The following is a 27,021-nucleotide window of genomic DNA, read 5'->3' on the forward strand; positions in this document are numbered from 1 at the left end:
ACTGTCATCTGTCCATTTCACTTACTCTATACATTTGGCTTCAGAATATTTATTTTGTCCTTTATTTTTTACCACATCCAAATTTCCTGTGCTCACCATCTTCAACCTGTCTTCAGCTAATAGAAATGTCCATCACTAGAAGTACCTTTGAAACTCTCTTTCCCTTTTCAGGACCCATACGTCTTTTTTCCCATCTCTAGATGTGCTACTGGTCTCATCCCTACAGGCGTTACATGAGTGAATGATTCATTTTCTGTTATCCTCCCAGCACCAATGAGGAGACTCACTCCACCTACCCAGCCCAGTCCAGTCATTCAGGTACAAGAAGATGGAGACAACCTCATCCCTTTTGCCAAGTGAGTCCTCCCACCTAGTGGGGAGGATGGGAATGGGATGGAGGGAAGATTGCATGGCTGGGTCCTTCCCTAAGAGGAATGGGAAATAAGGAACAGGAAGCTCGGTGCCTGGTCTCAGGAGACTGATGCTTCATTAATTTATTCAACAAATAGTTTTTGAACATTACAATGTTCTAGGCACTGTATTAGATGCCGGAGATTCAGCAACGAGAGTGATAGGGATCCTGCTCATAGAGCTTACATTCTAAAGGGAGGAACCAGAATGTATAAACCAATATAATTTCAATCAGTGATAAGTACCATGAAAAAAATACAACAGGAGTATAATATAATGGAAAATAGAATGTCTTGGAGACATAAGTTTAGATAGGATGATTGTGGAAAACCATTCTAGGGAGGTGAGTTTTAATTGAGATCTGAAAAATGAGAAGGAGCCAGTCTGATAAGAACCTAGTAGGGGCCAGCCCGTGGCCAAGTGGTTAAGTTTGCGCGCTCCGCTTCGGCAGCCCAGGGTTTCGCCAGTTCGGATCCTGGGCACAGACATGGCACTACTCATCAGGCCGTGCTGAGGCGGCGTCCCACGTGCCACAACTAGAAGGACCCACAACTAAAAATACACGACTATGTACCAGGGGGCTTTGGGGACAAAAAGAAAAAATAAAATCTTAAAAAAAAGAGAGAGAACCCGGGGAGAGAAGTAGGAATAGTATGTAAAAAAGCCCCAAGGAAGAAACACACTTGATATTTTCTAGGACCAGGAAGCAGGCCAGTGTAACTGAAACTTAGTGACCAAAGGAAAAGCCGAAAGTCAAGTCAGAGAGTTAGGCAGAGGCAAGATCATATAGGACCTTCTAGGCCATCGAAAAGAGTTTGGATTTTATTCTAAGAACGGTAGAAATCACTGGAACGTTTTAAGCCAGGGAATGACATGAGCAGACTTTTTTTCCTTCAACTTTTTTATTATGGAAAATTTCAAACGAAGATAGAAGTAGAGAAAATAATAGTCGTGAATTCTGTGTACCCTCCTCAGCTTCAATAATTTATCATTATATGGATATTCTTTTCGTCTATATATCCACTGAACCCCCTACTACTCAGACTATTTTGAAGCAAATCTCAAGCCATATATCATTTCATGTGATCATATTTAGAAGATTACTCACACTGCTCTGTGCTGAATAGATTGTTGGGGGATTAGAACGGAAACAGAGGAGGAGGAAGCCATTGCAGTAGTCCAGGGGAAGGTGAGCTGAGATATGGTGGTGGGAGTGGAAATGGTGAGGAGTGGTTAAATTTGGGTATATTTTACATGCAGAACTGACAGGACTTGCTGGTAGACTGGATATGGGAGGTGAGGGAAAGTGAGGCATACCAGGTTTTTGGCTGTAGCAACTGGGCTTTTGGGGTGACTTTTAGTGAGATGAGGAAGGCTAGGGAGATGTTGAGCGGGCAGTTGAACCTGCAAGTCTGGAGTCCAGGGGAGGAGCTAGGGCTGGAAATATGGATTTGGGCACATTGGTGGTATTTAAAGTCATGGGCCTGGGTGAGATCACCTAAGGGGAGATGGAGATGGAGAAGATAAAGGGCCCAGGCCTAAGCCTTAGGACACTCTCCTAGAGATCAGGAGGGTAGGCACCATTCAATCTGGGGGCTTTGGAAGTGATGAGCACTGCTTTCAAACAGCTCTGCACACCCCTCCCTACCTATAAGGATATTAGTCCTTCTGAGATAGGGGAGACAAAGCAGGGCTGAACAGGGACCGGCCCGGTGGCGAGCGGTTAAGTGCGCACGGTCCCCTTCGGCGGCCCAGGCTTCGCCGGTTCAGATCCCAGGTGCGGACATGGCACCACTTGGCAAGCCATGCTGTGGTAGGCATCCCACATATAAAGTAGAGGAAGATGGGCATGGATGTTAGCTCAGGGCCAGTCTTCCTCAGCAAAAAAGAGGGGGATTGGCAGCAGTTAGCTCAGGGCTAACCTTCCTCAAAAAAAAAAATAAATGAAGAGTCCACTCGAAAAAAAAGCAGGGCTGAACAGAGGTTCTGCTCTCCTGGATCCTTGCATTGACCAAAAGGAACCATGTTTGTCACATCACCTGAGTAATCAGGGCCTTCCTCTTTAACAGCCCTGCTTGCTAAATATGATGTTCTCTGGTTGTGGGGTGTAGAAGCTTGAGATTCAGTGAGATCCGAGCTCAAACAATTGCCAATCTCTACCCTCACCCCAGCTCCAATCTCCTTTCAAATCAGAGGCCTTACCACCTTCCTCAGCTAAAATGGATAAGGGAGGACATGGCCTGAGGGAGCCTGTGCAGCTCTGTCTTCCCTTGGAAAGACAGGACTCCTGAATCCCTGGGGTGAGTAGATGCTGTAAGGGAAATGCCAGACCTGAGCCTGCCTTGTCTTCACCTCAGGTGTTCCAGGGTGGTCAGCCGATCTCCACCCCCGAGCTTGCCTTCCCAGAGCCTCAGACTGACACCCCAGCGTTATGGAGACATCTTTTGGGAGAACCTTAGTCAAAGGCCCAGGTGGGTGGAAATGGAGAAAATGGGGACTAACTGGAGGTGGGAAGGTGAGGCTGTACAATTTTAAAATACCCTAAGCCCTAGCAATAAGCCCTAGTCTAGAGAGTTGCCCCACTGGCTGATGCACGTTGTAATTCCTAATGCCAGGCAGACAGGTGGTGGGGAGAGGTTGTTAGAGAAACGGTATGGATGAGGGTGTCCTGTCTGCACTTAGCCCATTTTTTGTGCTTCACAGCCCCACCTGGATGGAGGAACATTACATCCCACCCCTGCTGGTATGACAAACTGTCTGCCCTTCAACTCTTGTTGGTTAAAATTGTACCCACTGCCATTCTGTCTTGAGCTCTCCTTATTACCTGTTCCCTCTGGTGTCCCCCAACCAGCGCAGTTAACTAGGTCCTCCTTTTTATGAATCACTCATCCTGTTTCCCAGATCACGGCTATGTTTTTGTGATCTGGGCTTCCCAAGACCCCTGACTCCCTATTTCAGTCCAGGGTTCCCTGAGAGACCCAGTTCTGCCCCCTTGCTCCTTTTCCCCATTCTCTGGCACAGAGAGCCACGGGTTGCTCCCAGCCTGGCTTATATCCCCCTGAGGGGCTCCCACCCCCTGAGATGCTTTGCAGAAGAAAGAGAAGGAGGCCTCATTTGGTGGGAACGCAGCAGGGACCTGGGGGCATCCCAGCCCGGGTAAGGGCTGTCACTTATCACCTGGAGGATCTACGGAGGAGACAGAGAATCATCAATGAGTAAGGAGAGGCATCTGGGCTCTGAAAACCAAACAGGGTTTGGGGGCAGAATGGTTTGAACTAAGGAAGGAGTTGAGAGCTTTGAAGGAATTGGAAGTTGTTTGGGAATGAGTGACGGACTCCATGCAATTGAAGCCGAATTTCCATACTGTGGAAAGGGGGAGGGAACTGAGGGATGGAGGACGAGCCACAGGAGCTGGAAGGAGCGGAAACTGGATCACTGAAGATGGGAAAGCATGCCATAGAACCAGAGGAGAGTGGGGAGCTAGAGGTCACCTCTGAGTCCCTGGACTGAAAATACTTGTCTGAGGGGAGCAGAAAGTTGGGAATGGAGAGTTGCAGGTCAAGTGACAACACCCCTGGGTCCCAGCGGGGGAAGCATTTCAGGGCAGAAAGGTGAAGAAGGGAAAGACAGGAAGCCTGGCCTCCAGGCACCTCTTTCCTAAGCCTAAAGTCTCCACAGACTGAAGAAGGCCCAGTGGGGCAGCCCTGAGGCTACGTCTGAGCCCCTGGTGCCCGATGAAGAGGGCTGTGAATTCCCCAGCACCACCAAATACCCTGCCCTGGAGGCAGAGAGGGCAACCTATCCATGGGAAGAGGACCACTTTCTCACTCCCGGCCGGGCCCAGGTATGGTCGGCCAGGCCCAGGTATGGTCGGCAGAGAACTTGGCGGGGTGGTGGAGGGTGATGTGGATGCCTGGTCTCTCAGAGATTGAAGAAGCCAAGAGCCAGGGTGCAGAGCTGGATTTGAGAGGAACAAAACTAAAGTAGGCAAGAGCCAGAGACGTGGGGCTCCCGGGGTTTGGGGACTAGGAAATCTGGAGAAAGACCTGTTTTTCCATTCTTTCATTCATTTTTCAATTTCTCTCATCTTTACAGCTGCTTTGGTCCCCCTGGAGTCCCCTGGGCCAGGAGGGGTCTTGTCTCTCCAGGCAGCTGAGCTCTCTGCCCTCCTACAGCACTGTCACAGCCAGTAGGAACCCCCTTTACAACCCCTGGGGGATGGAGCTGCAGCCTGAGGAGTAAGGAGAAACTGTCGATGCCCAAGATGCTAGCGCTGCCTCACGGGCCCAAGACTAGTTCTCATCACTGGAATCTCCCCATTTCTGGAATCCAGGCATTTCCCTTTCCTTAGCCTCTCCCAACCTCCTCTCCTGTCCTCTGAACTAGGCACTAAAAGCCCCCTTGGCTCCCATCTCAACCCACCTCTCTCACAGGATCTCCCCAAGGCCTGTTGACCCCCCGGCCCGCTCCCTGGCACTGTGTTCTTCTCTCTGTTCTGTTATTAAAAAGCAAGCAAGTTGAGCCCAGAGTTGTCTTTCTCTCCGGGAGGCACTGATGGAGAGGTTCACGGGGAAGGAGGGCTCCTTTCACCTTCTCGAGGACCCAGTTACAATGAGGTCGGGCTGGGTCCTCAAAATTGAAGCGTCCTGCCCCGAGTCCGACGTTCCTCGCCAGCACTGGCCGGCCGCCTGCGCCCCACTCTCCTGGCCCGGAGGTCACGTCAGTTGGCCGAGCTTCCGCCTCGGGGACCCCGGAATCCTGCCTCGCAGCACTCCTGCCCCTTCTGGGACTTCCCGGCAGCCGGTCCCGCCGCCTGGCCCAGCGCCCCACCCAGAGCCCCACCCAGAGCCCCACGTGCGCTGACCCCAGGTTCCCTTCCCGACCCCCATCCCCTTAATTGGGAGGCCCCGCCCCGTGCGCAGTGACGTCGGACGCCGCTGTCAGCCGGCGCCGGGGGGGGGGTCGGTGTGGGGTAGAATGGCCGCTGCCGCCGTCACCCGCGGGACCCCGGGAGGTAAGAGCCAGGGCCTCTCGCCCGCCTCTCCGCCCCCGCGCCAGGGGGCGCAGCTCCACCAGCCCGGACGTGGCGCGCCGCGCCGGGGACCACCGTCCCTCCTCCTGGTTCCCCCTACTCCCCGCTTCCGTCCTCCTCCCCCGCGCCAGGGGGCGCCGCTCGGCGCAGGGCCCCACGGCAGAGCTGCCGTGCCGGGACGGTCCCGGGGACCCCCCGCACCCCGGCTCCGGCTCTGCCCCTCGCCCGCCGCGGGTCCACGGACTCTGCTCCGCAGCTTCCTCAGAACGTCCCTCCGTGCGGGCGGGAGGTGGGACCCTACCACCTTGGAGCTTCTCGGGGGACCACCGCCCCGCCGCGGGGTCCGCCCCCGGCACCGCTCCGCACCCTGGCAGGCTGCCCAGCCCGGACTGCGCACCTGCGCCCTGGGCGGAGTCCTTACCCCAATCCAGGCTTTCCTGCACACAGCCGAGCTCGGACAGGCCTCCTCCCCCTCTCCATCCTCGGACACCTGGCGGAGCCCGCGCCCAGAGCCTCCTCCAGCTTCCATCTGTTCCCTCAGGAGGGTGGGGACTCAGGCTGGAGCCAGAGTGGTAGATGGGGTAGAGTAGGCCTGGAGGCCAGGGGAAGCAGAGACGTTTGGGGGGGGGGGGGTGATAGGGAGAGGGCTGTCAGCCTCAGGGTGGAGGATGGGTTGTCCGGAGGATGAGAAGCTGGGTCCTGGATCTCTCGCCCAGATTCTACCAGGCCCTGACCAACTTGGAGGAGAGGGAGTACGTTAGAATCAGTTCTCCGATCTGCCCTTCCCATTGGAAAAATCAAATAGAGAAGGAACTCAGGGTGTGTCTTCTAAGGCCCAGCTCTCCACCCGCACTTAGATCTGCCCTCCCCCGAACATCCAGGCTCTCATTTGCCAAACCATCCTCCAAGGACCTGACCCCACCGTAGCCCCAGTTTCGTAGCCCCAGCCTCCGCGAGAGCCCACGCTGTAGGGCTCTGAAGCGCCAGCCCTGCCAGCCTTCTCCCCTCCCCCACCCCACCCGTCTCTTCCTGATCGCTCCGTTCTGTCGTGTCTCCACACTCGTGTTGATTCCTGGCACCACGTCGGAGTTCTCTCTCTCCTCCATTCCCTGGCTCTGCTCTCACATCATAGTGCAGCCCCTTCTCGATTCCTCGTCTTTCCAAATAACACGACCCAGTTCTGCACCCCTTCTCCCACCTCATCCTCCTCATCCTGGATTTAAGTGTGGGGGCTTCTGCCATGACCTTGTTCTCTCCCTTCCCAGCACAGACTCCCCCTCCCCCCGGCCCCTCAGGCCGGGGGTGACCTTGCCCCCTGGAGCCCTCACCATGAATACCAAGGACACCACCGAGGTTGCTGGTGAGTTCACAATCCAGGTTCCCAATTTGGGCACAGCCTTTTTTTCTGCCCACACTGTGGTGACCCTCTAATTCGTGGATCCCTGCTCTCCTTGTCATCATTTCAGTTTCCCCCAAAGCTCTGGTTTCAGCTCTTTTCCCCTGGGCTATCACAGGGATGTCAGGAGCAGCACACTAAGCCCTCCCTTCTAATTCCCTCTAGAGAACAGCCACCACCTGAAGATCTTTCTCCCCAAGAAGCTGCTGGAGTGTCTTCCTCGCTGTCCGCTGCTGCCTCCAGAGCGGCTACGGTGGAATACAAATGAGGTTTTCTAGGGAGCCTGGAGGATCAGGGCCTAGCAAGGCCTCGTGGGCTGGAGGAGGGTGACTGGGGGTCATCCTGTGTATGTCGACACTACCAAGTGCAGAGTGCTGTTCTAGGCTCTTTGGGGATCATAGGAGAGGTATAAAGACCTGCATCTTGTAGGAGCTCACTTCTTGGCACATCCCCCCAGGGAAAAATAATAGCTACCACCTACAAAGTATTTCTTACAAACCGAGCACTGTGCTAAGCACTTGACCTACGTTATTTCATTCAGTCCCCTAATGATTACAGAACAGACACTGCTGTTATCCCCGTGTATAGATGAGGAAACCAGCTTACCTCATATAGTTTATCTAACTCCAGAGTCCCTGCTTTTAACCACCACTGATGCTGGCTCTTTCTGGAAGGCATGGACCTTGTGTTACACACCTTCTGTGTTCTCAACACACAGTGCTTTGTGTGTACATGATGGTCAGTCATTATGATTTGGTTGTTGATTAGAAGACAACTGTCAGTAAAAGGGTAGTGTGTGTGTGTTATTGTTATAAATGCAGGAAGGGCCAGGGTGGTAGCAGGACTTCATGGAGACCTGGGAAGGGATTTGGTTGATAGGATGGCTGGGATTTCCAGACTCGGAGAGATGTGCACATGGCACTTCAGGCTTGTAGGGTGCTAACATTCAGGAGGTGACTGCACAGGCCGTGTTCAGGGAACAATGAATAGACTGATCTGGTAGGAATGGTACTCACCATATGAGTAAATAGTGGGAATGATGGTTTGATCCCTGCTCTGGGAGAGCCTTGGATTCAGGCTGAGGAGTCTAGAATTCCTGGCAGTGTCAAACCATTGAAATTTTTTGAGTCAGGAAGTGGCACAAAAATGGGATTTGGAGAGAGTAAAATAATATGCAGTATGAAGAATGGGTGATGAAGAGCTTGGACCTGGCCCCAAGATAAACATCCCAGTTGGGAGGGAAAGAAGAAGAGGTTAGACTTTTGTCTGAGATGGAACCTGGGATTCCTAGGAGGGCGGTGGGCCTTGCTGGGTCCAAATGCCTGGTAGCATCCTCCATTAGCTGCCAGAACTCAGCAGAGAATGTGACTGAGGGTATGACTGAGACACTAGGCTGAGGCTCTATGAAGGGGACACCCACCTGACTGCCTCCCCTCCTACAGGAGATTGCATCGTACTTAATCACCTTTGAGAAGCATGATGAGTGGCTATCCTGTGCCCCAAAGACAAGGTGAGAAAGTTTGTGAAGGGTGGGAGTGGCAGGGGTCTTGGGTTCTGTCCACAGAACTCGAGGAGGCCTTCGCTTCCCTCCTCAGGCCTCAGAATGGCTCCATTATCCTCTACAATCGCAAGAAGGTGAAATACCGGAAAGATGGTTACCTCTGGAAGAAGCGGAAGGATGGGAAGACCACCCGAGAGGACCACATGAAGCTGAAGGTCCAGGGCATGGAGGTAAGCGAAGCATCCCACTCGTCTGCCCTTGCCTGCCCTTCTCCACTCTTAGCTGGTTCCGGCCCTGCCAGGGCTTGGTGACGTCATCTGTCACCCTCCCAGTCACCGTTCCTTTCTCACTTTGGATCAGCAAGTTGGTTGCCTAGCTCACTCTCTGCTTCCCATTTCCCTCCATGACCCACCTTTCCAGGACTTGCCTCCCCCTGGAGGACACCGATCCCCAGTCCCCTCACTTCTCTCGCATTTCCCTCAGGGGTCCAAGTATTGAACCTCTGAGCACAGGTTTCTCTTCCCCAAATCATTGCTGCTCATCTCAGATGAGTTCTTGCCCTGCCCTCTGACTTCTAGATAGCCCCATATCTCAAATCTGCTCCTCATTGTAAGGCCCTGGCCCCGCTGTTCCCTTCTCTCTATCCCTCATCTATGATTCGGGGTGCTGGGATTTGAAAGGTGTGGGAAATAGGTGGGAGTGGGTGAGGGTTGAAGAGGAACTGGTGGAAAGACTGGGATTCCTGCAAAGGGACTGAACAGAGGAAGAGTTGGGGAGCAGACTAGCCCTCCCCCCACCCCAGCCTGTCTCCTGGCAGTGTCTCTATGGCTGCTACGTTCACTCTTCCATCGTCCCCACATTCCATCGGCGCTGCTACTGGCTGCTCCAGGTAAGGATGGAAGAGCTCAGAGAGCTAGACTCTTCCTGGCTTTTTGAGGGAGATGGGGTCTGAAAGGATGAAATGGCAGCATAACTAGGTTCTGAGTGGGAAAAGGAGCCTGGGAAGAAGAGAGAGGGGCTTGGGGATGGAGAGAGCCAGAAGTTGGGGGTGAGGTTGGGGTTGCCCGGCAGAAAGTGAGAACTAGGAAGCCAGCTGCTCCTCTAGACCTCAGGACCCCATGGTGCTGTGTGTGTGTACCCTTCTGCTCTCAGAACCCTGACATCGTCCTTGTGCACTACCTGAATGTCCCAGCCCTGGAGGATTGTGGAAAGGGCTGCAGCCCCATCTTTTGTTCCATCAGCAGCGACCGTCGAGAGTGGCTGAAGTGGTCCCGGGAAGAGCTGCTGGGACAGCTGAAGCCCATGTGTAAGGCAGCAGAGCTAGGACAGCGCTCGAAGGGGAGATTGGAAACGGGCCTCCAAAAGGGCCAGGGTGCTATAACCAGAAGGTTATAGCAACCTGTGGGGTGACCATTTCCTTCCAAGCCAGGGGGGTACTTTCCTATGGGGGGCTAGGATTCCTGGTGTGTTCTAAGGTGTTGCACAGCTGTGAGCTACATGTCCGAGCAGTCTTGAGGCTGCTGGCCTCTCTTCACCTGGCCAGAAGTCTTGGAGCATCTCAGGTGCTTGCAGGAGCTATCAAGGTGCTCTTGGGACTGTTTTGTGGGGGTCCCACAGCACTTCCCCCCAACTCTCCCCTAGTTCATGGCATCAAGTGGAGCTGTGGGAACGGGACAGAGGAGTTCTCTGTAGAGCAGCTGGTGCAGCAGATCCTGGACACTCACCCGACCAAGCCTGCACCCCGAACCCATGCCTGTCTCTGCAGTGGGGGCCTTGGTTAGTGACCCCTGACCTTGGGGCTCTCTTCCCGCCTAGCCACACTGCTCTTATTCAAGCCAGAGGGATATCTGTCTTGCTGAGATTTGCATGCTGATTTGCATGTCTTTTGCATGTTCCAGAAAGATGGGCCAGATGAGCGAGCAGAGGGCTTCCCATCTGGGCGCACACTGGCCCCAGCTCCTTTTACCTGAGTCCTGGCAGCTTGGGCTCTTTATCTGCCTTCTACCCTTAGCAACTCCTGGCCACCCCAGCACTATCACTTACACCCAGCCTTAGCTTTATTCCTAGTTGGTACCCCCTTGGTTCTGTTCTTTTGTCCTTTCTCTATGTCTTTACCTATTTCTCTCAGCTACTCCCCCAAGCCCTCCTTCTCCCCTACAATGCTGCTATAGTCTTGTTGAATTTGGGGGGAGGGGAAAGGTGGGGAGGAGAAACATTTCTGCTGCCTCCCAGTGGCCACGGTCAGTATTACATCTCTGGTACATAGCACAGTCCCGGGAAATACATGAAGGCTGCCAGTAAGAGAAGGCTCCAGTAAGAGAAAGATGTGTCTTAGCCCTTCTCCCCTCCCCACCCCTTTGTACTCCAGGTTCCGGGAGCCTTACCCACAAATGCAGCAGCACGAAACACCGAATCATCTCTCCCAAAGTGGAGCCCCGAGCTTTAACCCTGACTTCAGTCCCCCATCCCCAGCCCCCTGACCCCCCTCCACTGATAGCCCCACTTCCCCCAGAGCTCCCCAAAGCACATACCTCCCCATCTTCTTCTTCCTCCTCCTCTTCCTCTTCTTCCTCAGGCTTTGCAGAACCCCTAGAGATCAGACCTAGCCCTCCCACCTCTCGAGGGGGTTCATCGAGAGGAGGCACCGCTATCCTCCTCCTAACGGGACTGGAGCAGCGAACTGGGGGCTTGACGCCCACCAGGCATTTGGCTCCCCAGGCTGACCCTAGGCCTTCTATGAGCTTGGCTGTGGTTGTAGGCTCTGAGCCCTCTGCCCCACCAGCTCCTCCCAGCCCTGCCTTTGACCCTGATCGTTTTCTCAACAGCCCCCAGAGGGGCCAGACCTATGGAGGGGGGCAGGGGGTAAGTCCAGACTTCCCCGAGGCAGAGGCTGCCCATAGCCCTTGTCCTGCCCTAGAGCCTGCTGCTGCCCTGGAGCCCCAAGCAGCTGCTCGGGGTCCCCCTCCACAGTCGGGAGCAGGTAGGAGGAGAGGAAACTGCTTCTTCATTCAAGATGATGACAGTGGAGAGGAGCTCAAGGCCCAGGGGGCCACCCCACCTGTACCTTCACCCCCTCCTTCACCCCCACCCTCACCTGCCCCCTTGGAGCCATCAGGCAGAGTAGGAAGAGGGGAGGCCTTGTTTGAAGGAGCTGGTGGGGCCAGCGAACTGGAGCCCTTCAGTCTTTCATCATTCCCAGACCTTATGGGGGAACTCATCAGTGACGAAGCTCCAAGCATCCCTGCTCCAACCCCCCAGCTCTCTCCTGCTCTTAGCACCATCACTGACTTCTCCCCAGAGTGGTCCTACCCAGAGGTGAGTCTCAGGCTTCTCCCCTCCCTTCTCCATCTCTCTTATCCCATGGTCTGTGACCTAGTTTCCCTTCGTTTTCATGGCTGCTTAGTTATCTTCCCAATCTCTGTTTTTACAGAGTGTAGCTCCTTTCCTGTCTCTGTAGTCCCTCTGACTAACCCTTTCTCCTTTCCTCCCCTTTCCACATGTTAGCTGTGGTTGTGTGAGTCCCCCAAGTGTCCCAGGGGACTTCACTGTCCCTTGCTGACTGTTTCACGGGAAGGGAACTGGGACAACTCAGCCTGCAGAAGAGAAAACACAGCTGGGGTGTGATTGCAGACTTTGGGAAGCTGAAAGACTGTCTTCAGCAGTGGAGAAGTTCTTCTTTATGCTGCCCCAGAGAGGGAAAGGAGGAACTACAGTGGGGGTACAGGGGGGGCCTAAGAAAAGGATTTCCTGCCAATGATAGCTATCTGCAAATGAGTTGATAGCCTTGGGGGAGGCAGTGAGTTTCTCATTTCTGGCAGATTCAGGTAGAGGGCAGGAATGTTGGGGAGGAGGGACAGACTGGCTGACCTCACCCCACTGGGTCCTGTCCAATCCCTGTACCCCTAGACTCTAGTACAAGGCCTGCCATATATTAGATACTCGCTCAGGGTCTGATTTAGTGAATGAATGAATGAGGAAATGAATATCCAACAGAACTCCAGTCACATGGCTCTCTGACTTCTCTCTGCAGGGTGGGGTCAAGGTGCTCATCACAGGTCCTTGGACAGAGGCCGCTGAGCATTACTCCTGTGTCTTTGATCACATCGCAGTGCCAGCCTCACTTGTCCAGCCTGGTGTCTTACGCTGCTACTGTCCCGGTATGGGAATTGGGAACAGTAGGGGAAGGGGTTAATATATGGGCAGTTAGGACTTCCAGGAAGCACTGGGAACAAATGTGTTGGGTTGTTCCTGAGAGCGCAAGGACCTCGTCTAGTTCTGAGGCTGAGCCCCTTGTTCCCCCAGCAGGCAGATGAGTCTGGGCTTAGGTGTCAGAAGATCTAGGTTCTGGTCTAAGAAATCTACTCCTTAGCTGAATAGTGACCTTGGATAAGTCTGTTCCTTTCTTGGGTGCTTAGCCTCCCCTCCCATAAGGTCAGGCATTTGACCCAAGGGGTCCCTAAGGTCTGTCCAGGCCCTCTGGCTTAAAGTCAGAGTCTCTGCTGCAATCCAGGGAGCTCTTGGAAGAATGAGAAGGAAGAAACGTTGGTCTCCTCCAACCAGTCTTGGGACTGAAGGACATTGGCTTCCAGACCCATGCTGTCAAAATGGTAGCCATTAGCCACATAGGCCTATTGAAATTAATTTAAATTAAATAAAACTTAAAATTTAGCTCTTCAGTCACACTAACCACATTTTGACTGCTCAATAGCCACATGTGGTTATTCCCAACCTTTGTTTTTAGGTGGATTGCAGCTTCTTTCCTGTTTCCATAGTCCCTCTGACTAACTCCTTCTAACTAATGTGGCTAGTGCTACCCTATTGGACAGTGCAGATACAGAACATTTCCATGTTGAGGAAAGTTCTGTTGGACAGTATTGGTCTAGATTTCGTTGCCAAGGCTCGTCTCTGCCCTTTTGCCACCAATTTTGTCCCCTACCCTGCACTCAACAGTCAGTGTTACTGTGGGACCCCAAGGACAGCAAGTTGACAGCTTTGCTGTCTATGAGTGTGTTCTCCCCTCATCTCAACAGCCCTGTTCAATGGTGCATGGAAGGAAAGGGGATGAGACCAGAGAAGCTAGGACTGGGCAAGAGTCTCAGCCTCTAGTCTTGGGACCAGGGCCTGGTGGTTTCATTCTCAAGGCTCCAGACATTGAGACCCCGGGACATAGCTCTCAATAGACACTGTTGGTGAGCAGCTAATGACCTTTTCCCCCATCTTAGTAACAAGGTCGTGACCTCTGGACTCTGATCTTGGGGGATGAGGGGTTTAACCACCATCAAATTATTTATAAGTATAGGTATCTCTAGGCCCTCATCTTCCAGGCCTTGGTGCTGAATAACAAAGATCCTTAACTACAGGGTCTAGAATCCAAGGGGTCCCTGGCCCATAGTAGATATTAAGTTTTCAAATGAATGGAGTCCCTTCCCAGTTAGTGCCAAGGCCAGTGAAGCCAGGGGCCTCTTGGCCCATAGCAGGGGAGTAGGAGAGATAGATGTGAAATGATCATCCATGGCTCTGACTCAAGGGCCCAGAGAAGGAGCCAGGGAAGGAGAGCCCTTCTCGCTGATCCTGCCCTCCCCAGCCCATGAGGTAGGGCTGGTGTCTTTGCAGGTAGCAGGGCGGGAGGGGCCCCTTTCTGCTTCTGTGCTCTTTGAGTATCGAGCCCGCCGATTCCTGTCACTTCCTAGTACTCAGCTCGACTGGTTGTCACTGGACGGTGAGTACCTAATCGTCTAACCCCTAGTGTCAGGCCCCTTGGAGCATGACACATTCCTAGACCCCTCAGGACTCAGGTGGCCACTGCTTAGCCCCCACTTCACCCCTCTTTTCTCAACTCCTGCTCCATTGGTCATTTCTAAATGCAGCAGCAAACTTCCCTCGCCTCCTCTTGCCTGTAAATCTTGGAGCCATCTTTGTCCCAGCTCTTGCCATGTCCTCTCCATCCCGGAGGATGGGATCTAGGCAAGTGAGGCCAAGAGACAGGTGTAGGGACGGGGTCTAGAGCAATATATGTGGGATATGCATGAGTGTATATATATACGTATGTATGTATTTAAATTTTCTTATTGTTTTTCCTCTGAGTATAAAGATAGTTGTTTATTACAGGGAATTTGGAAATTACAGAGAAGCACAAAGTAGAAAATGAAAATTGCTTATAATCTTACTACTCAGTGATATTTACCACCTTTAATACACTTCCTTATACAAACAGAGACGCACACACATGTGTGTATGTGTGTATTTATTAAGTCTAGAACTGTATTGTTCCTTTTCCTGGTTATCCCTACTTGCTTTGGTCATTGTTTCTCTCTGCACCTGCTTCTTTCCCGGCGTTTGCTTTTCTCTGTCTCCTCCTCTTGGTGTCTCTGTTGTTGCCTCTTGGTTTCTCTCAGTTCTGCTGTGGTCCTGTTTAGTTTGTCTCTGTCTTCCTCCATCCCTACTTCTCTCCCTCAGGGCTTTCACTCCTGGTTTGCTCACTCTTGGAGCTGCCCTCTCACAAAGCCCAAGTGTGAGTGTTGGCTCTCTGCCTCGAGTCCACCTACTTTGGGATCCCAGCCCTTTTCTGTCCACTCTGTGACTGCTCCTCATCTGGCTGTCGCTGTCTAATCTGTGTTTACCATCTCTCCTGTGGGGTTCCTCCCTCTCTCTTCTTTCCATTTCTCCTTGGACCAGCGTCTTAACCTGCCCCCCTTCTCTTATTGTTTGTTTGGTATGTTCCCCAACTCTCCTTTGTCCTTTCTCTCTTCTCCTTCACCTTGTTTATCCTTTCTGCTCTTTCTCCTCTGTTATACCTGGGTTTCTGCTCATCATTGTCACCCTGCTTCCCACTATCACCTCTATACCTTCATCCCCTTCCGTTCTGGCATCTCAGAACATCCACAACCTCCACCTGTTTCTCTGTGCCTGTTTTCCCAATGGCTCTGAGCCCCTCCCAACTCCCCTCCTTGTCCTTGTGTGATCTCAGGAGGGGACAGATATAGCTTGGGTGTGTGTGTGTGCACAAGTGTATTTGTGTATGGGGGGGGAGGAATGGACATGGCTATCCATCTCTGTCACCTTCCCTCCCTGCCATCCTCTTTGTGGACAGCTGCGGGGGGCCGGGAAGAGGGGGTGGTGCTTTTCAAATCACGGTCCCTGAGCTCTTTTGGGCAGTGGTTAACAGAGAGGAGGGACCCTGGAGTCCTTCAGCCCCAGCATGGGGGACAAAGGTAGTGTCTGGGGCAAGGAGAACTGAGGGAACAGTTCCCCTAGGAGAAGTGCCCCTGGGGAGTACATGTGTATGTAATCTGGGACAGCTTGGGCTGCATGCCATTGGGGAGTTCCTACTGTCTCTGTGTCTCAAAGGACACGGTCTTGGTTCTGGAGTCTGGTCCTAGGTCAATAGGTGGTTTTAAGAGCCCTAGTTTAAGGACTGAGTCCTGGTGGGCTGTATTTAGAAGGCGGGTGGGTAAAGGGGCTATTGTTTTGGAGAAGAGGAAAGGATATGATTCTGTGTCTTCACCTCCCAGATCCTGGGACAGGTCTGGTTTTGGTGATCAGGGCATCACCTAGACCCTGCCCACTCAGCCCCCCATACCCGTTCCCCTCAGACAACCAGTTCCGGATGTCCATACTGGAGCGACTAGAGCAGATGGAGAAGCGGATGGCAGAGATTGCAGCAGCTGGGCAGGCACCCTGCCAGGGTCCTGAGGCGCCTCCAATGCAGGTACTTCCATGGGGGGGGAGGTCTACAGTGGGGAACAGGGCGAGGGTCTTCCTAAAGAAAATGGCTCTAGTGTATGACTCACCCTGCTCTCCTGTCCCTAGCCTCCTCAGCCAGTCCTCCTTCCTTCTCCCTGACGTCACCCTGCTCCCACCCCCGCCCTGTGGCAAGAGTGGCTATTCTGGGCACCCTCTTGGCATGATGGGCTTCAGACTATTTCTGGTCCGAAGAAGGGTGGAGGTGAAGGAGAGGGTGGGGGAGGGGATCAGCAGAGTTGGGGCTCAGCGCTCTGTGGGTCCCAAGTCTCTGAAGGAAGAAGACTGGGAGAGAACTCTGGGTTCTGAGGGGGAGAAGCCATCTGTGGATATGGCACTGATCTGAGCCAATGTGAAGGCACAGCGTGGGCAAGGGTGTGTGAGGTCTGGCTGCCAGAGACGCTGAAGGAAGTTGGCTGTGGGAGTGGGGGACACCCAGGAACTCGACCTGGGAGAACTGATGGGCCATCAGAGGTCTGGGTGGTGGGAACCTGGAGTGGGACGTGTGGGGACGGGGCAGAATTAGAAGCTGAGAGGACAGGTGTGGGGTGGCCAAGGCCATGCGAAGCCAGGGGACCAAATGCTCAGGTCTCTCTATATAAGTGTGTGTGTACCGCAGGATGAAGGCCAGGGGCCTGGGTTCGAGGCACGGGTGGTGGTCTTGGTAGAGAGCATGATCCCACGCTCCACCTGGAGGGGTCCTGAACGTCTGGCCCACGGAAGCCCCTTCCGGGGCATGAGCCTTCTGCACCTGGCCGCTGCCCAGGGCTACGCCCGCCTCATCGAGACCCTGAGCCAGTGGCGGTAAGCAGGGGCAGCAGGGAGGGGACTGGGCAGCCCCTGGGACAGAAGTGTCAGGCAAGTGAGGAGGAACTGAGGACCTGCAGCCCTGCCAAGAGGGAGCTGGGGTCACTATGGGAAGGAAAAGGGGCTGGAAGATTTGCATATGAGGGAATTTTAATATCCCCTGACTTAGACACTGAGTTCTTGACCGCCTTACATTTATTAATCTCTTTGACTGCCTCATCCACTGACCTTAGTGCTTCCAGACAGCTTGCCTCCCAGTCCCATCAATTCTGATGTTCCTTCTTTGCCTGCTTTTCCCCTGATGGGCTCTATTGTCCCTTTCCCAAACCCTCCAGGAGTGTGGAGACCGGAAGCTTGGACTTAGAGCAAGAGGTTGACCCACTCAACGTTGATCATTTCTCTTGCACCCCTCTGGTGAGGAGGCTGGAGTCCTGAGTGCATGCAGGCAATGGGAAATGGGGACAGGGCTTCAAAATGATGCAGGGAAGGAGTGGGGAAGGTTAGGGACTGAAGACCTGGCAACTGGGAGGAAGGGCCCTAGGCCTCACCTCCACCTCTATTCCCCCTCCTCCGTCCTGCTCTCCCTGCCCCTCTCCTCAGATGTGGGCTTGTGCCCTGGGACACCTGGAAGCTGCTGTGCTCCTTTTCCGTTGGAACAGACAGGCACTGAGCATTCCCGACTCTCTGGGCCGTCTACCCCTGTCCGTGGCTCATTCCCGGGGTCATGTGCGCCTTGCCCGCTGCCTTGAAGAACTGCAGAGACAGGAAGCTTCAGCTGAGCCCCCACCTGCCCTGTCGCCACCCTCCTCCAGCCCAGACACTGGTGAGGGTTGCCCCTAATCTTTTTAAGAGGGGGATGTGGGTGGGAGGATAGGCCAGGGGAAAACTGAAGAGTGGGAGACAGAATATAAGGGGAGGAGGCAGGGATGGGGAGATAATAGTAGCAAGGAAGACAGGGACATTGAGAGCAAGGATAGGGGCAGGTAGGTGACTTGAGGGATGGCAGATGGCTCCTGCTGCCCTCACCCTCTTCCCTCACCTCACAGGTCTGAGTAGTGTCTCCTCGCCTTCAGAGCTATCGGATGGCACTTTCTCCGTCACATCAGCCTATTCTAGTGCCCCAGATGGGAGTCCTCCCCCTGCTCCTCTGCCAGCCTCTGAGATTACTATGGAGGAGGTGGTCCCAGGCCAGCTCTCCCCTGGTACCCCGGAGGGCCCCCTACTCCTCATGGACTATGAAGCCACCAACCCCAAAGGCTCCCCACCCTCACCACCTCCTCTTCCACCAGCCCCAGATGGTGGGGCTGCTCCAGAGGATGCTGACAGCCCACCAGCTGTGGATGTGATCTCGGTACTGCTTATGTTGATGGAATTATGAGGGCTAGAAACAGAGAGGGTGCAGGGGTAGGGTGAGGCCAACTATTATGAGAACAGAGTCAGAGTCTGGCTTCAGTTTGGGAACTAAGGGCCATGTACCCTCATTTTGGGGCAGGCAAGGTGTAACCCTTTGCTTAGCTCCTGTGAGAGCTTGCAACTCAGAAATCATGAGGCACCAGAGGTTAAAAATTTTGGGGAATATCTTCAGTTAGTGCTGGGTTGTAGGGGTTACCTGTTAATCCATGAAGAGACAAGGTTCTTGGGGAACCAGAGCGATGGAGGGAAGTTTGGAGGAGTGTGGAACAGAGAGGTTGGTAAGATGGAGGGATCTGGCGGTGATCTGGGCGGGGAGGAGCCTTGCACATGGTAAAAGCTAAGAAAATCTTATGGAATGAATGAATAAAAGAGAGAGAGTGAATCTGGAAGTGCAGCAGCATATTTCTCTGCTAGAACCTGGAGACGTACGTATCTGCTTTAGAGAGGCTACTGGATTAACTGGGTAGCACTATAAGTATAAAAAACTGAAGAGAACTCCACAAGGTTGGCTGTGTTACCTGTGGCCAGCAGGAAGTACTGTGGGCTTCAGGGCTGGAGCAAAGGCAAGGCTGGAGCCGTCCAATAGGGTGTCATGTGATTGGCAAGCACTGAGCTGGTTCTTGGAGAGCTGAAGTGGGGTGGAGTGGGGTGGCGCGCATGGCCAAGCCTGTGGGGAGGATGTGCCAGTAGGCTGGCATGGGGCAGGCCCAGGTGGGACAGTAGGCAGTTGGCCTGGAAGGGTAATTCCTTCATTTGCCCAGCTCTGGAATCCCCATTTGGAGTATGTTCCCTAGTCTATGTTTTCTACTACACCTCAACATACAGAGCTGTACTCCCAAGTGGGAGCCCAGTAAGCACAAATGAATGAATGTGGAGCAGTGGCTGAGAAAAACAGGTTTAGCAGGGACAGCAATCCCTGAGGCCTCATCGTCCAGTAGTGAGCAGAGGAATAAGATGGGAAGTGGACTGAAGCTCCAGCTTTGGCAGGGCAGGAACATCTGGCACTTGAGGCATCTCAAGGCTCACCTAGCTTCTCCTTCATCCAGGTGGACATGATCTCACTGGCCAAGCAGATCATTGAAGCCACACCAGAGCGGATTAAACGAGAGGACTTCGTGGGGCTGCCTGAGGCTGGAGCCCCAGTGAGGGAGCGGACAGGGGCCCTGGGGCTCAGTGAGACCATGTCCTGGCTGGCTAGCTACCTGGAGAATGTGGACCATTTCCCCAGCTCAGCCCCTCCCAGGTGACCAGCTCAGGACAAAGCCTCCAAATTGTTCTTCAAAGGAAGATGGGAGGGAAGGAAGCTTCCCCATAGCCAAAGCTCCATTTAGGCTCAGGCCCCAGGGCTTTTGAGAAGGGGATTGGAACTGACTGATAAGCTCTGAAGTAACTCTCCAGTCTACTGCTGGGGGTCTGCCTTCACAGCAGTCCCTAGGTGGGAGAAGAGGGACTTCAGATGCCCCATGACGTCCCTTCTCCCTATCCCTTACAGCGAACTGCCCTTTGAGCGGGGTCGCCTGGCTATCCCTCCAGCACCTTCCTGGGCAGAGTTTCTCTCTGCATCTGCCAGTGGCAAGATGGAGAGTGATTTTGCCTTGCTGACACTATCAGATCATGAGCAGCGGGAGCTGTATGAGGCAGCCCGAGTCATCCAGACAGCCTTCCGAAAGTACAAGGTCAGGGGGCTGGGGGTCTCGGGATGAATTACACAATCTTTTTTCAGGGGAGACTGAGCTTCCAGGACTTTGGGAGGGAGAGCAGTCATCCAGACAGGCCTCGGATGGGGTGAAGGAGCAGGGGACCCCAGGCAAGTTGTCTATTAGGTGGGCCATTAGGTGCTGAGGCTTCCTTCCCTACCCTTAGGGCCGGCGGCTGAAGGAGCAGCAGGAGGTGGCAGCAGCTGTGATCCAGCGCTGTTACCGGAAGTACAAGCAGGTGAGACCCCTCTCTCTCTCAAAAGCGTACTCACCAACCCACACCCACACACACCCATTCCAGCCCAGAGCACCCAGAATGCTGCCGGAGCCCTAACTCCCCTTCTCTTTCCACAAGCTGACCTGGATTGCACTTAAGGTATCAAGCATGAGATCTGGGTGTGAGGTTGTCTGTGATCATTCAGCCTTTCCATGAGCGTGTGGATTAGCCAAAGAGACGTGCATCAACTGAACTTGGGGGCGACCCTCAGGGGTTTAGGTCTGTCCCTCAGTTTCAGCTCCTGTCCCTCCTCCCTATCCCTGCAGTTTGCACTCTATAAGAAGATGACCCAGGCGGCCATCCTGATCCAGAGCAAGTTCCGAAGCTACTATGAACAGAAGCGATTTCAGCAGAGCCGTCGAGCAGCCGTGCTCATCCAGCAGCACTACCGCTCCTACCGCCGCCGGCCCGGGCCTCCCCACCGGCCCCCAGGCAGCCTGCCTACCCGCACCAAGTACGACTCCAGCCCTCTGTCCCTACCCACTGTGTCCATGCCTAATGCCCACAGACCCCCAACCCTCAGCTCATCATCATTAGGGACCCTTCCCTGCTAGGTCCCTAAGGGGCTGAGGGCAGGGGATGCCTGAGTGTTGGGTGAGATCTTCTCATCTCTTCTTTCTTTCACCAGAGGCTCCTTTCTCACCAAGAAGCAGGACCAGGCAGCCCGGAAGATCATGAGATTCCTGCGGCGCTGCCGACACAGGTCCTCACCCTTTCTTGCTCTGGATTTTGACCGCCCACCTCCACCATCCCCCCTGCCCCGATCTGCTAGTCTCCTTTGACTCCTTCCTTGTCTCTCTGCAGGATGAGGGAACTGAAGCAGAATCAGGAGCTGGAAGGGCTTCCCCAACCCGGACTGGCCACCTGACCTCTCCACCGCCTTTCTCATCACCCTGGGGGCCGCTTCTTGCAGTCTTAACAGGGAGAGGACTCTCTGGGGGAGGAGGAGCCCCCTGTCGGCAGCTTTCCCCCTCACTTTGGTTGGAGTCCTTCCTAGGTCTCCATCCTCCTCCCCCTCCGAAGTGCTGAGCTCCCTCTCCCACCCCAGCTCCTCCACCTCGCTCCTCTTCCCTCTGGGTCGTGCCCCCTCTTTTGGTCCCTGGCTCCAGAAGACCCACGCCCCACATACCTGCATCTTCAGCTGTGACCTCCGGAGCCCTGCCTGCCCCCTCTCCCCAGCTCCCTCCCTGCCTGCACCGGCGCGGCCCCTTCCTGACTTGCCTTATTTATTTGTTCGACGCGTCTCTGAATGTATCCGCCTCGGCCCCACCTCTGCCTTCGCTGCGCGTGCCCCTCGTGTTTCAGGGCTGACCGGGCCCCCACCCGACTCCGCATGTTTGCGTCTGTTTCCTCCCTTCCTGGCCCTGTCTTCCCCCGTCACCCCGACTCTGGCCACCAACCTCGGGGCCAAAGGGGGGTGTATATAAGAACGCGCTGCGGAGTCCCGCCCCGTCCCCCGAGGGGAGGGGGCTTGTACATAATGTAACATACAGAGTATAGTGAAGAATCTATTTAAGGCGCCGCGGGGAGGGCTGCACGGCCGGGCTTGTGGGCCCCTGGCGCGGCGGGGGCCTCCTGCCGGCTCCACGAGCACTTTCTACTTGTGCATGGGCTTGGTTTCTACGAATTGCCATTAAACATCGCTGCACCAGCCAGCCTCCGGCCTCTGTCTGCGAGGGCGGGACAGGGCGGGGCCTCCGCCGGCGGGAGGTCTCCGCGCGCGCCTGGCCCGGGATCAGAGGAGGACCGGGCGGGGCGGGGCGGGGCGGGGCGGGCGCACGGTTTTCCGCCTCCGACGTGTTTCCGGCCTTAAAGGCATTTCGCCCTTCCCTTTAAGACGCGCCGCCCCTTCTCAGTCACTCCCAAGATGGCGGACCTACTGGGCTCCATCCTGAGCTCCATGGAGAAGCCACCCAGCCTCGGTGACCAGGAGACTCGGCGCAAGGCCCGAGGTGAGGATCCCAAATTCACAACCGCCTTTCTTCGCCCAGTTCTCAGGACTGCACTCTTCCCTCTTTGGACGATACCGCCTCCTCAACCTTGAGAGACCCCCTCACAGGCCCCTTCTGAGAGACCCCCAGAGTCCCTAAAAGGGCAGCCGACCCGCCCGCTGTCCTTAGCGGACGATGATTGGTTACCTGAAGCCAAGCGCCAGCCTCCTGCTTCTTTCCCTAGCCTGGCCTTCCGCAGTCCTTGTTTTCAATTCGCCGACGGGCCCGCCTGTCCTCTGCTCGCGTGCTCTGATTGGTGGGCTGCCTCACTCCGCCCAATCCCTTGGCGTTCTTCGGCCCCGCCTACCTCCCGGCCCGCGTGTCCCTGCGCCCCATCCCCCTTCCAAGTGGGTCCGGGACACGCCCATCCGCAATCCTTTCACCTCTATTGGTCATCTCAACTTAAAGGTCTACCTATGAAGTCTTGTTTGACCTATCTCTCGCCCACGCCACCCTTAGCACCTCCATTGGTTGCTGGGTCCTTTCGGTGCCCGTATGCGCCTTATAACCTGATTTAACCCGGTCCCTCCTGCTTCCCTCCGACGCTTCTATCATTTGTACCCTTAAATTCCCAAGCTGCCCGCGCGGATCGTGATGTTGATCGGAGGGATGAGAATGCCCCTGCCGGGCCCGATTCGCCTAGTCTCCCCGCCTGTGTTCTCCAAGTAACTTCCCCTTAGGCGGGCTCAAGTTCGGTTGCCGGCCTAGGGCGCGGCCGGCCGGGCAATGCTGGCCTCCCCCGGGCTGCCCGCGGCGCGGCGCGTGAATGAGTCTGGCAGAATGACTGCCGTGGGGAGGACCCCAGCTCCCAACCCTGCGGGCCTTGAACAGGGACAAGCCCCGTCCTGGGTACCGGCTCCCCCACAGGTTGGATGCCTTCAAAGTTCTCAAGTGCTGCTTAATATCGAAATATCATCCATTATTTACTGAACGGTTGCTAGGGATCCGGCGTACCCTCAAGAAGCCCACAATCTGGAACACTGATGAAATGATCACACAGAAGTTTAATAACCAACTTAATAAGTCTTCTGAAAGAAAAATAATTTTTATGAGACCGACTACCTAGGAGTCCTAACCTAGTCTTCAGTGAGCTGAGATCTGAACAATAGGTAACTCAGTGAGTGAGAGGGGGAGCGAAGTGTTACAGGCAGAGATGTGCATTTGAAAGCCCTGAGGATGCAGAGAGCATAATGGGTACTGGGAATTGGAATTCGTTAATGTTCACCATACTGTCTAGGTGGGGTTCACCAGTAGCAGTTGACAGACTAAGAAGCTGAAGTTCACAGTTTAGTCACTTGTCTGAGGTTGCACGGTTACAAAGTGGCAGGGTTTCAAACCCAGATGTGCCTTTTAAGCGTGTGTTCTTAACCACAATCTCGTTATACCTCCTCAGATTCAGAGAGAAGATTCGCAAACCAAGTAGAGAACAGTCAGTGGCCAAGATGGGATGCGTTGATAGTTGGAGCCCTTGAGGTCAGAGAGATGAGAGCTCCTAAACTATCGGGCCCTGCGGCCACAGAGAATACCTAGGTAGGAGAGCAGCAGGGTGTGCCTTCTAGGAGCTCATAATCTGGTAGGGGAGACAAATAAGAAGTTACCTTATGTTAGTTCTCAGCACGTGCTCTAGTGGGTGTCTGAACCGAACGTGCTTGGGCCCCAGAGGAAGCAGTGAGTAACTCTGACTCATGGTAGATCTCAAAGTTTACAAGAGGAGGAAAAGCATTTCAAGCAGAAGGAACAAGGTGTGCAAAGGCATGGAGTGATTAGGAAAACGGGAAGAGGGTCAGTGCAGCTGGAGGGATTCAGATCCTGTGGAGGAAGTGGGCTCTAAGGTTAGAAAGGATTTGAAATGGCAGAAGAGAGGAGAGGGAGGCATGAAGACTCAAGGGTGGGGAGTTCCTCTGCAGGTCACCTTGGACACCTACACTCCTAAAGGAGAAGAGTGGCAGATCAGCCATTTCAGCTTCATCCTGTCTGTGGAAGTGAGAAGTGAGGGTGTTACCAAATATAGGAAGTGAAATAATTTCCCCTTTCCTATGTAGACAATGAGATAGTAAACTCTCTGAGGCCAGGGTTTAGCCTGTTCTCCTTACCTCTGCAGGTGCCTTATAGTTCTTTGTATGTTGTGGGCATTAAATAAATATTTGTTAATTGGTTTCCCCAGTGGGGTTGGGAAATGGAGTTAAGCATGATTCTAATCTTTGTTATTCCCACTAGACCGTGGGCTCTTGAAGTGCAAAGCGCTATCTTAATCATCTTTGTACTCCGGGGCCTAGCACAGTGCCACATATAGAGGAAATATCAATAAATGCTTAGTGAATGACCAGTAATCCTGCCTTCCCAGCTGACACCTCCCAGTGGACCCCAGACCTCCTTTGAAGCTTTACAAACTCTCCCCACCCATGCTTCCACTCTGGCCTCATGCTCCCATTTCTCACCCCCAGAGCAGGCTGCCCGCCTGAAGAAACTACAGGAGCAAGAGAAACAACAGAAAGTGGAGTTTCGTAAAAGGGTGAGAACAACTGGAGAGGTCAAAGACAGCCTCAGGAAGGACTTACAATAAGTTAGGATTGGAAAGTTAAGGACTCAGTTTTCTTTAAATGTCTTGAGAGAGGTGAAGCCTGGAAGCCAGTGGCCTGGAGGCTGGGAAAGGTGGGGAGGAGAAGGCCATTGGCCCAGCTGGGGAGAGGGATATTGAGGCAGAGCCATCGTCTCATATTATCTTACCTTTTCCCCCAAGATGGAGAAAGAAGTGTCAGATTTCATCCAAGACAGTGGGCAGATCAAGAAAAAGTTTCAGCCAATGAACAAGATAGAGAGGAGCATACTGTGAGTGTCTCTGGGCTGGAGGAGGCAGGAAACGGGTGGCCAGGGTGGCATGAAAGGGCCAGCAGGGGAATCTGCTAGAGGAGGGCAGTAGGCGCCGTCCTGGCTCTCCATGCTCTTTTCCCTCTGCCTTCCCTTGCCAGACACGATGTGGTGGAAGTGGCCGGCCTGACATCCTTCTCCTTCGGGGAAGATGATGAGTGTCGCTATGTCATGATCTTCAAAAAGGTGAAAGGCCTGAGTTCCCCACTCTCTCCTCTTTCCTTTTCAGCCTGTACTTCCCTGGGGGAGAGGAATGAGATAAAACGTGTATATGGAACCGTGACCCCATTATTCCCTTCTTCCCCAGGAGTTTGCACCCTCAGACGAAGAGCTGGACTCCTACCGTCGTGGCGAGGAGTGGGACCCTCAGAAGGCTGAGGAGAAACGGAAGCTGAAGGTGGGTTATGCCCGGCCATCCTTGGAGTCCTGCAGCCCACCACTTGGGAGGGGTTGGGGTCTGGCCCCTGAGCACCGGTGCCCCACCTCTGCACCCCTAGGAGCTGGCCCAGCGGCAGGAGGAAGAGGCAGCCCAGCAGGGACCTGTGGTGGTGAGCCCCGCCAGCGACTACAAGGACAAGTATAGCCACCTCATCGGCAAGGGGGCAGCCAAGGATGCAGCCCACATGCTACAGGCCAACAAGACCTACGGCTGTGGTGAGGCCACAGTGTGGGCTGGGGAGGGCAGGGAGAGGAACACAGGATGGTGGGGGAGGGGTGGGGAGCCCACAGCACAGGCCTCCTAGGCCCTCTCCACCTTCCCCTCTGCCCCCAGTGCCCGTGGCCAACAAGAGGGACACACGCTCCATTGAAGAGGCCATGAATGAGATCAGAGCCAAGAAGCGTCTGCGGCAGAGCGGGGAAGAGTTGCCACCTACCTCCTAGGCACCCCAGCTCCCTGGGGCAGGGCAGAGGGCAGGGAGGGGCAAGGCTGCTGCTATGAGAACCCGTCCTGGAGCCCCGCCTCTGAGTCACCTCCTAAGAGCTGTCACTCAGGCTGGGGGAAGCAGGGGTTTGATTTGTCACTGTCGGAGCTTGGATATGTATGTGTTGTCTGTGTGTGTGTGTGTGCATGTGTGTGTGAAAGAGTGTGAGTGCATGGGTGGGTATTTAATCTGTATTATTCTCCATTCTCCTTGAAATTTTCTTCCCCATGGGGCTGGGGTTACTTTACATTCAATAAACACTGTTTGACCCAATGTCTTGGTTTATTTGAACAGAGAAAGGTGGGTCCTGGAGAGAAAGAGAAATAATTTTAGGTTGAAAAGTATAAAATTGTTGTTTGTGTAGGCCAAAGATGGCCAAATATGGGCACTTTCATAGAGATTTATAAGAAATAGTATTTTTTTTACACGAGATCCTTTTTCTTTTAATTTTTTTTTTATTTTTGACATTTTATTTTTCCTTTTTCTCCCAAAGCCCCCTGGTACATAGCCGCGTGTTTTTAGTTGTGGGTCCTTCCAGTTGTGGCATGTGGGACACTGCCTCAGCGTGGCGCAATGAGTGGTGCCATGTCCACGCCCAGGATCTGAACCGGCGAAACCCTGGGCCACCAAAGCAGAGCACGTGAACTTAACCACTCAGCCATGGGGCTGGCCCCAGAAATAGTATTTTAAAAGCACAATTGCTAGAGCCAAATGGCCTAGCCTTGGCACCTGGCTCTGCCAGTTACTTTTACCTTAGGTAAGGTCTTTTACCTTTTTGTGCCTCAGTTTCCTCACGTGTAAATGGGGATAATTATGGTAACTACCTGATAGGACCATTTCAAAGATTACACAAGTCAATATGCCAGATATTTAGAATAGTTCCAGATCCTCAGCGTTCCATAGAAGAAGCTGCTCTAGGTACCGCATCCTCGCAGCACACTCGGACTTCATGAGGATGAGCACTC

The 27,021-nt window shown here is 54.0% G+C and overlaps 3 protein-coding genes across 23 annotated transcripts in view; all 3 read left to right on the forward strand.

Annotated features, from left to right (window-relative positions):
- INCA1 (inhibitor of CDK, cyclin A1 interacting protein 1) overlaps positions 1–4,932 on the forward strand; it is a 7,286-nt gene extending 2,354 nt beyond the window's left edge. For 3 of the 5 annotated variants that reach the window (XM_070228001.1, XM_005597705.4, XM_023653357.2), the window contains exons 2-7: positions 269–356; positions 2,769–2,882; positions 3,115–3,154; positions 3,433–3,626; positions 4,090–4,255; positions 4,507–4,932. In XM_070228001.1, coding sequence (XP_070084102.1) covers positions 269–356; positions 2,769–2,882; positions 3,115–3,154; positions 3,433–3,626; positions 4,090–4,255; positions 4,507–4,653 — 749 coding nt within the window. In that variant the 3' untranslated portion in view covers positions 4,654–4,932. Of the gene's footprint in view, positions 1–171; positions 357–2,768; positions 2,883–3,114; positions 3,155–3,432; positions 3,627–4,089; positions 4,256–4,506 lie in introns of all 5 variants that reach the window. The other 2 variants (XM_023653358.2, XM_023653359.2) reach the window with 2 other exon arrangements.
- A 302-nt stretch (positions 4,933–5,234) lies between these two features.
- CAMTA2 (calmodulin binding transcription activator 2) lies at positions 5,235–21,925 on the forward strand. Of its 17 annotated transcripts, none has more exons than XM_023653338.2 (23): positions 5,235–5,425; positions 6,709–6,803; positions 7,005–7,108; positions 8,282–8,349; positions 8,435–8,570; positions 9,158–9,229; positions 9,493–9,646; positions 9,982–10,116; positions 10,709–11,655; positions 12,371–12,497; positions 13,925–14,059; positions 15,933–16,048; positions 16,700–16,884; positions 17,223–17,301; positions 17,488–17,710; positions 17,934–18,238; positions 19,347–19,543; positions 19,793–19,976; positions 20,164–20,235; positions 20,353–20,373; positions 20,541–20,728; positions 20,903–20,977; positions 21,079–21,925. In XM_023653338.2, exons 2-23 carry the CDS (start codon positions 6,773–6,775, stop codon positions 21,140–21,142), a joined length of 3,618 nt encoding a protein of 1,205 aa, XP_023509106.1. In that variant the 5' UTR covers positions 5,235–5,425; positions 6,709–6,772; the 3' UTR covers positions 21,143–21,925. The 17 variants fall into 17 exon arrangements, with proteins under 17 accessions (XP_023509106.1, XP_023509109.1, XP_023509104.1 ...); XM_023653336.2 differs by having other exon boundaries at positions 5,322–5,425; positions 9,143–9,229; XM_023653345.2 differs by having other exon boundaries at positions 5,348–5,425; positions 9,582–9,646.
- Positions 21,898–26,329, forward strand: SPAG7 (sperm associated antigen 7). The gene is made up of 7 exons (XM_001504744.7): positions 21,898–22,226; positions 24,710–24,777; positions 25,006–25,094; positions 25,235–25,319; positions 25,441–25,530; positions 25,631–25,787; positions 25,906–26,329. Exons 1-7 carry the CDS (start codon positions 22,142–22,144, stop codon positions 26,013–26,015), a joined length of 684 nt encoding a protein of 227 aa, XP_001504794.3. The 5' UTR covers positions 21,898–22,141; the 3' UTR covers positions 26,016–26,329.
- The last annotated feature ends 692 nt before the right edge of the window (positions 26,330–27,021 follow it).

This window comes from Equus caballus, chromosome 11 (assembly GCF_041296265.1).
Source record: "Equus caballus isolate H_3958 breed thoroughbred chromosome 11, TB-T2T, whole genome shotgun sequence".
Taxonomy (NCBI): domain Eukaryota; kingdom Metazoa; phylum Chordata; class Mammalia; order Perissodactyla; family Equidae; genus Equus; species Equus caballus.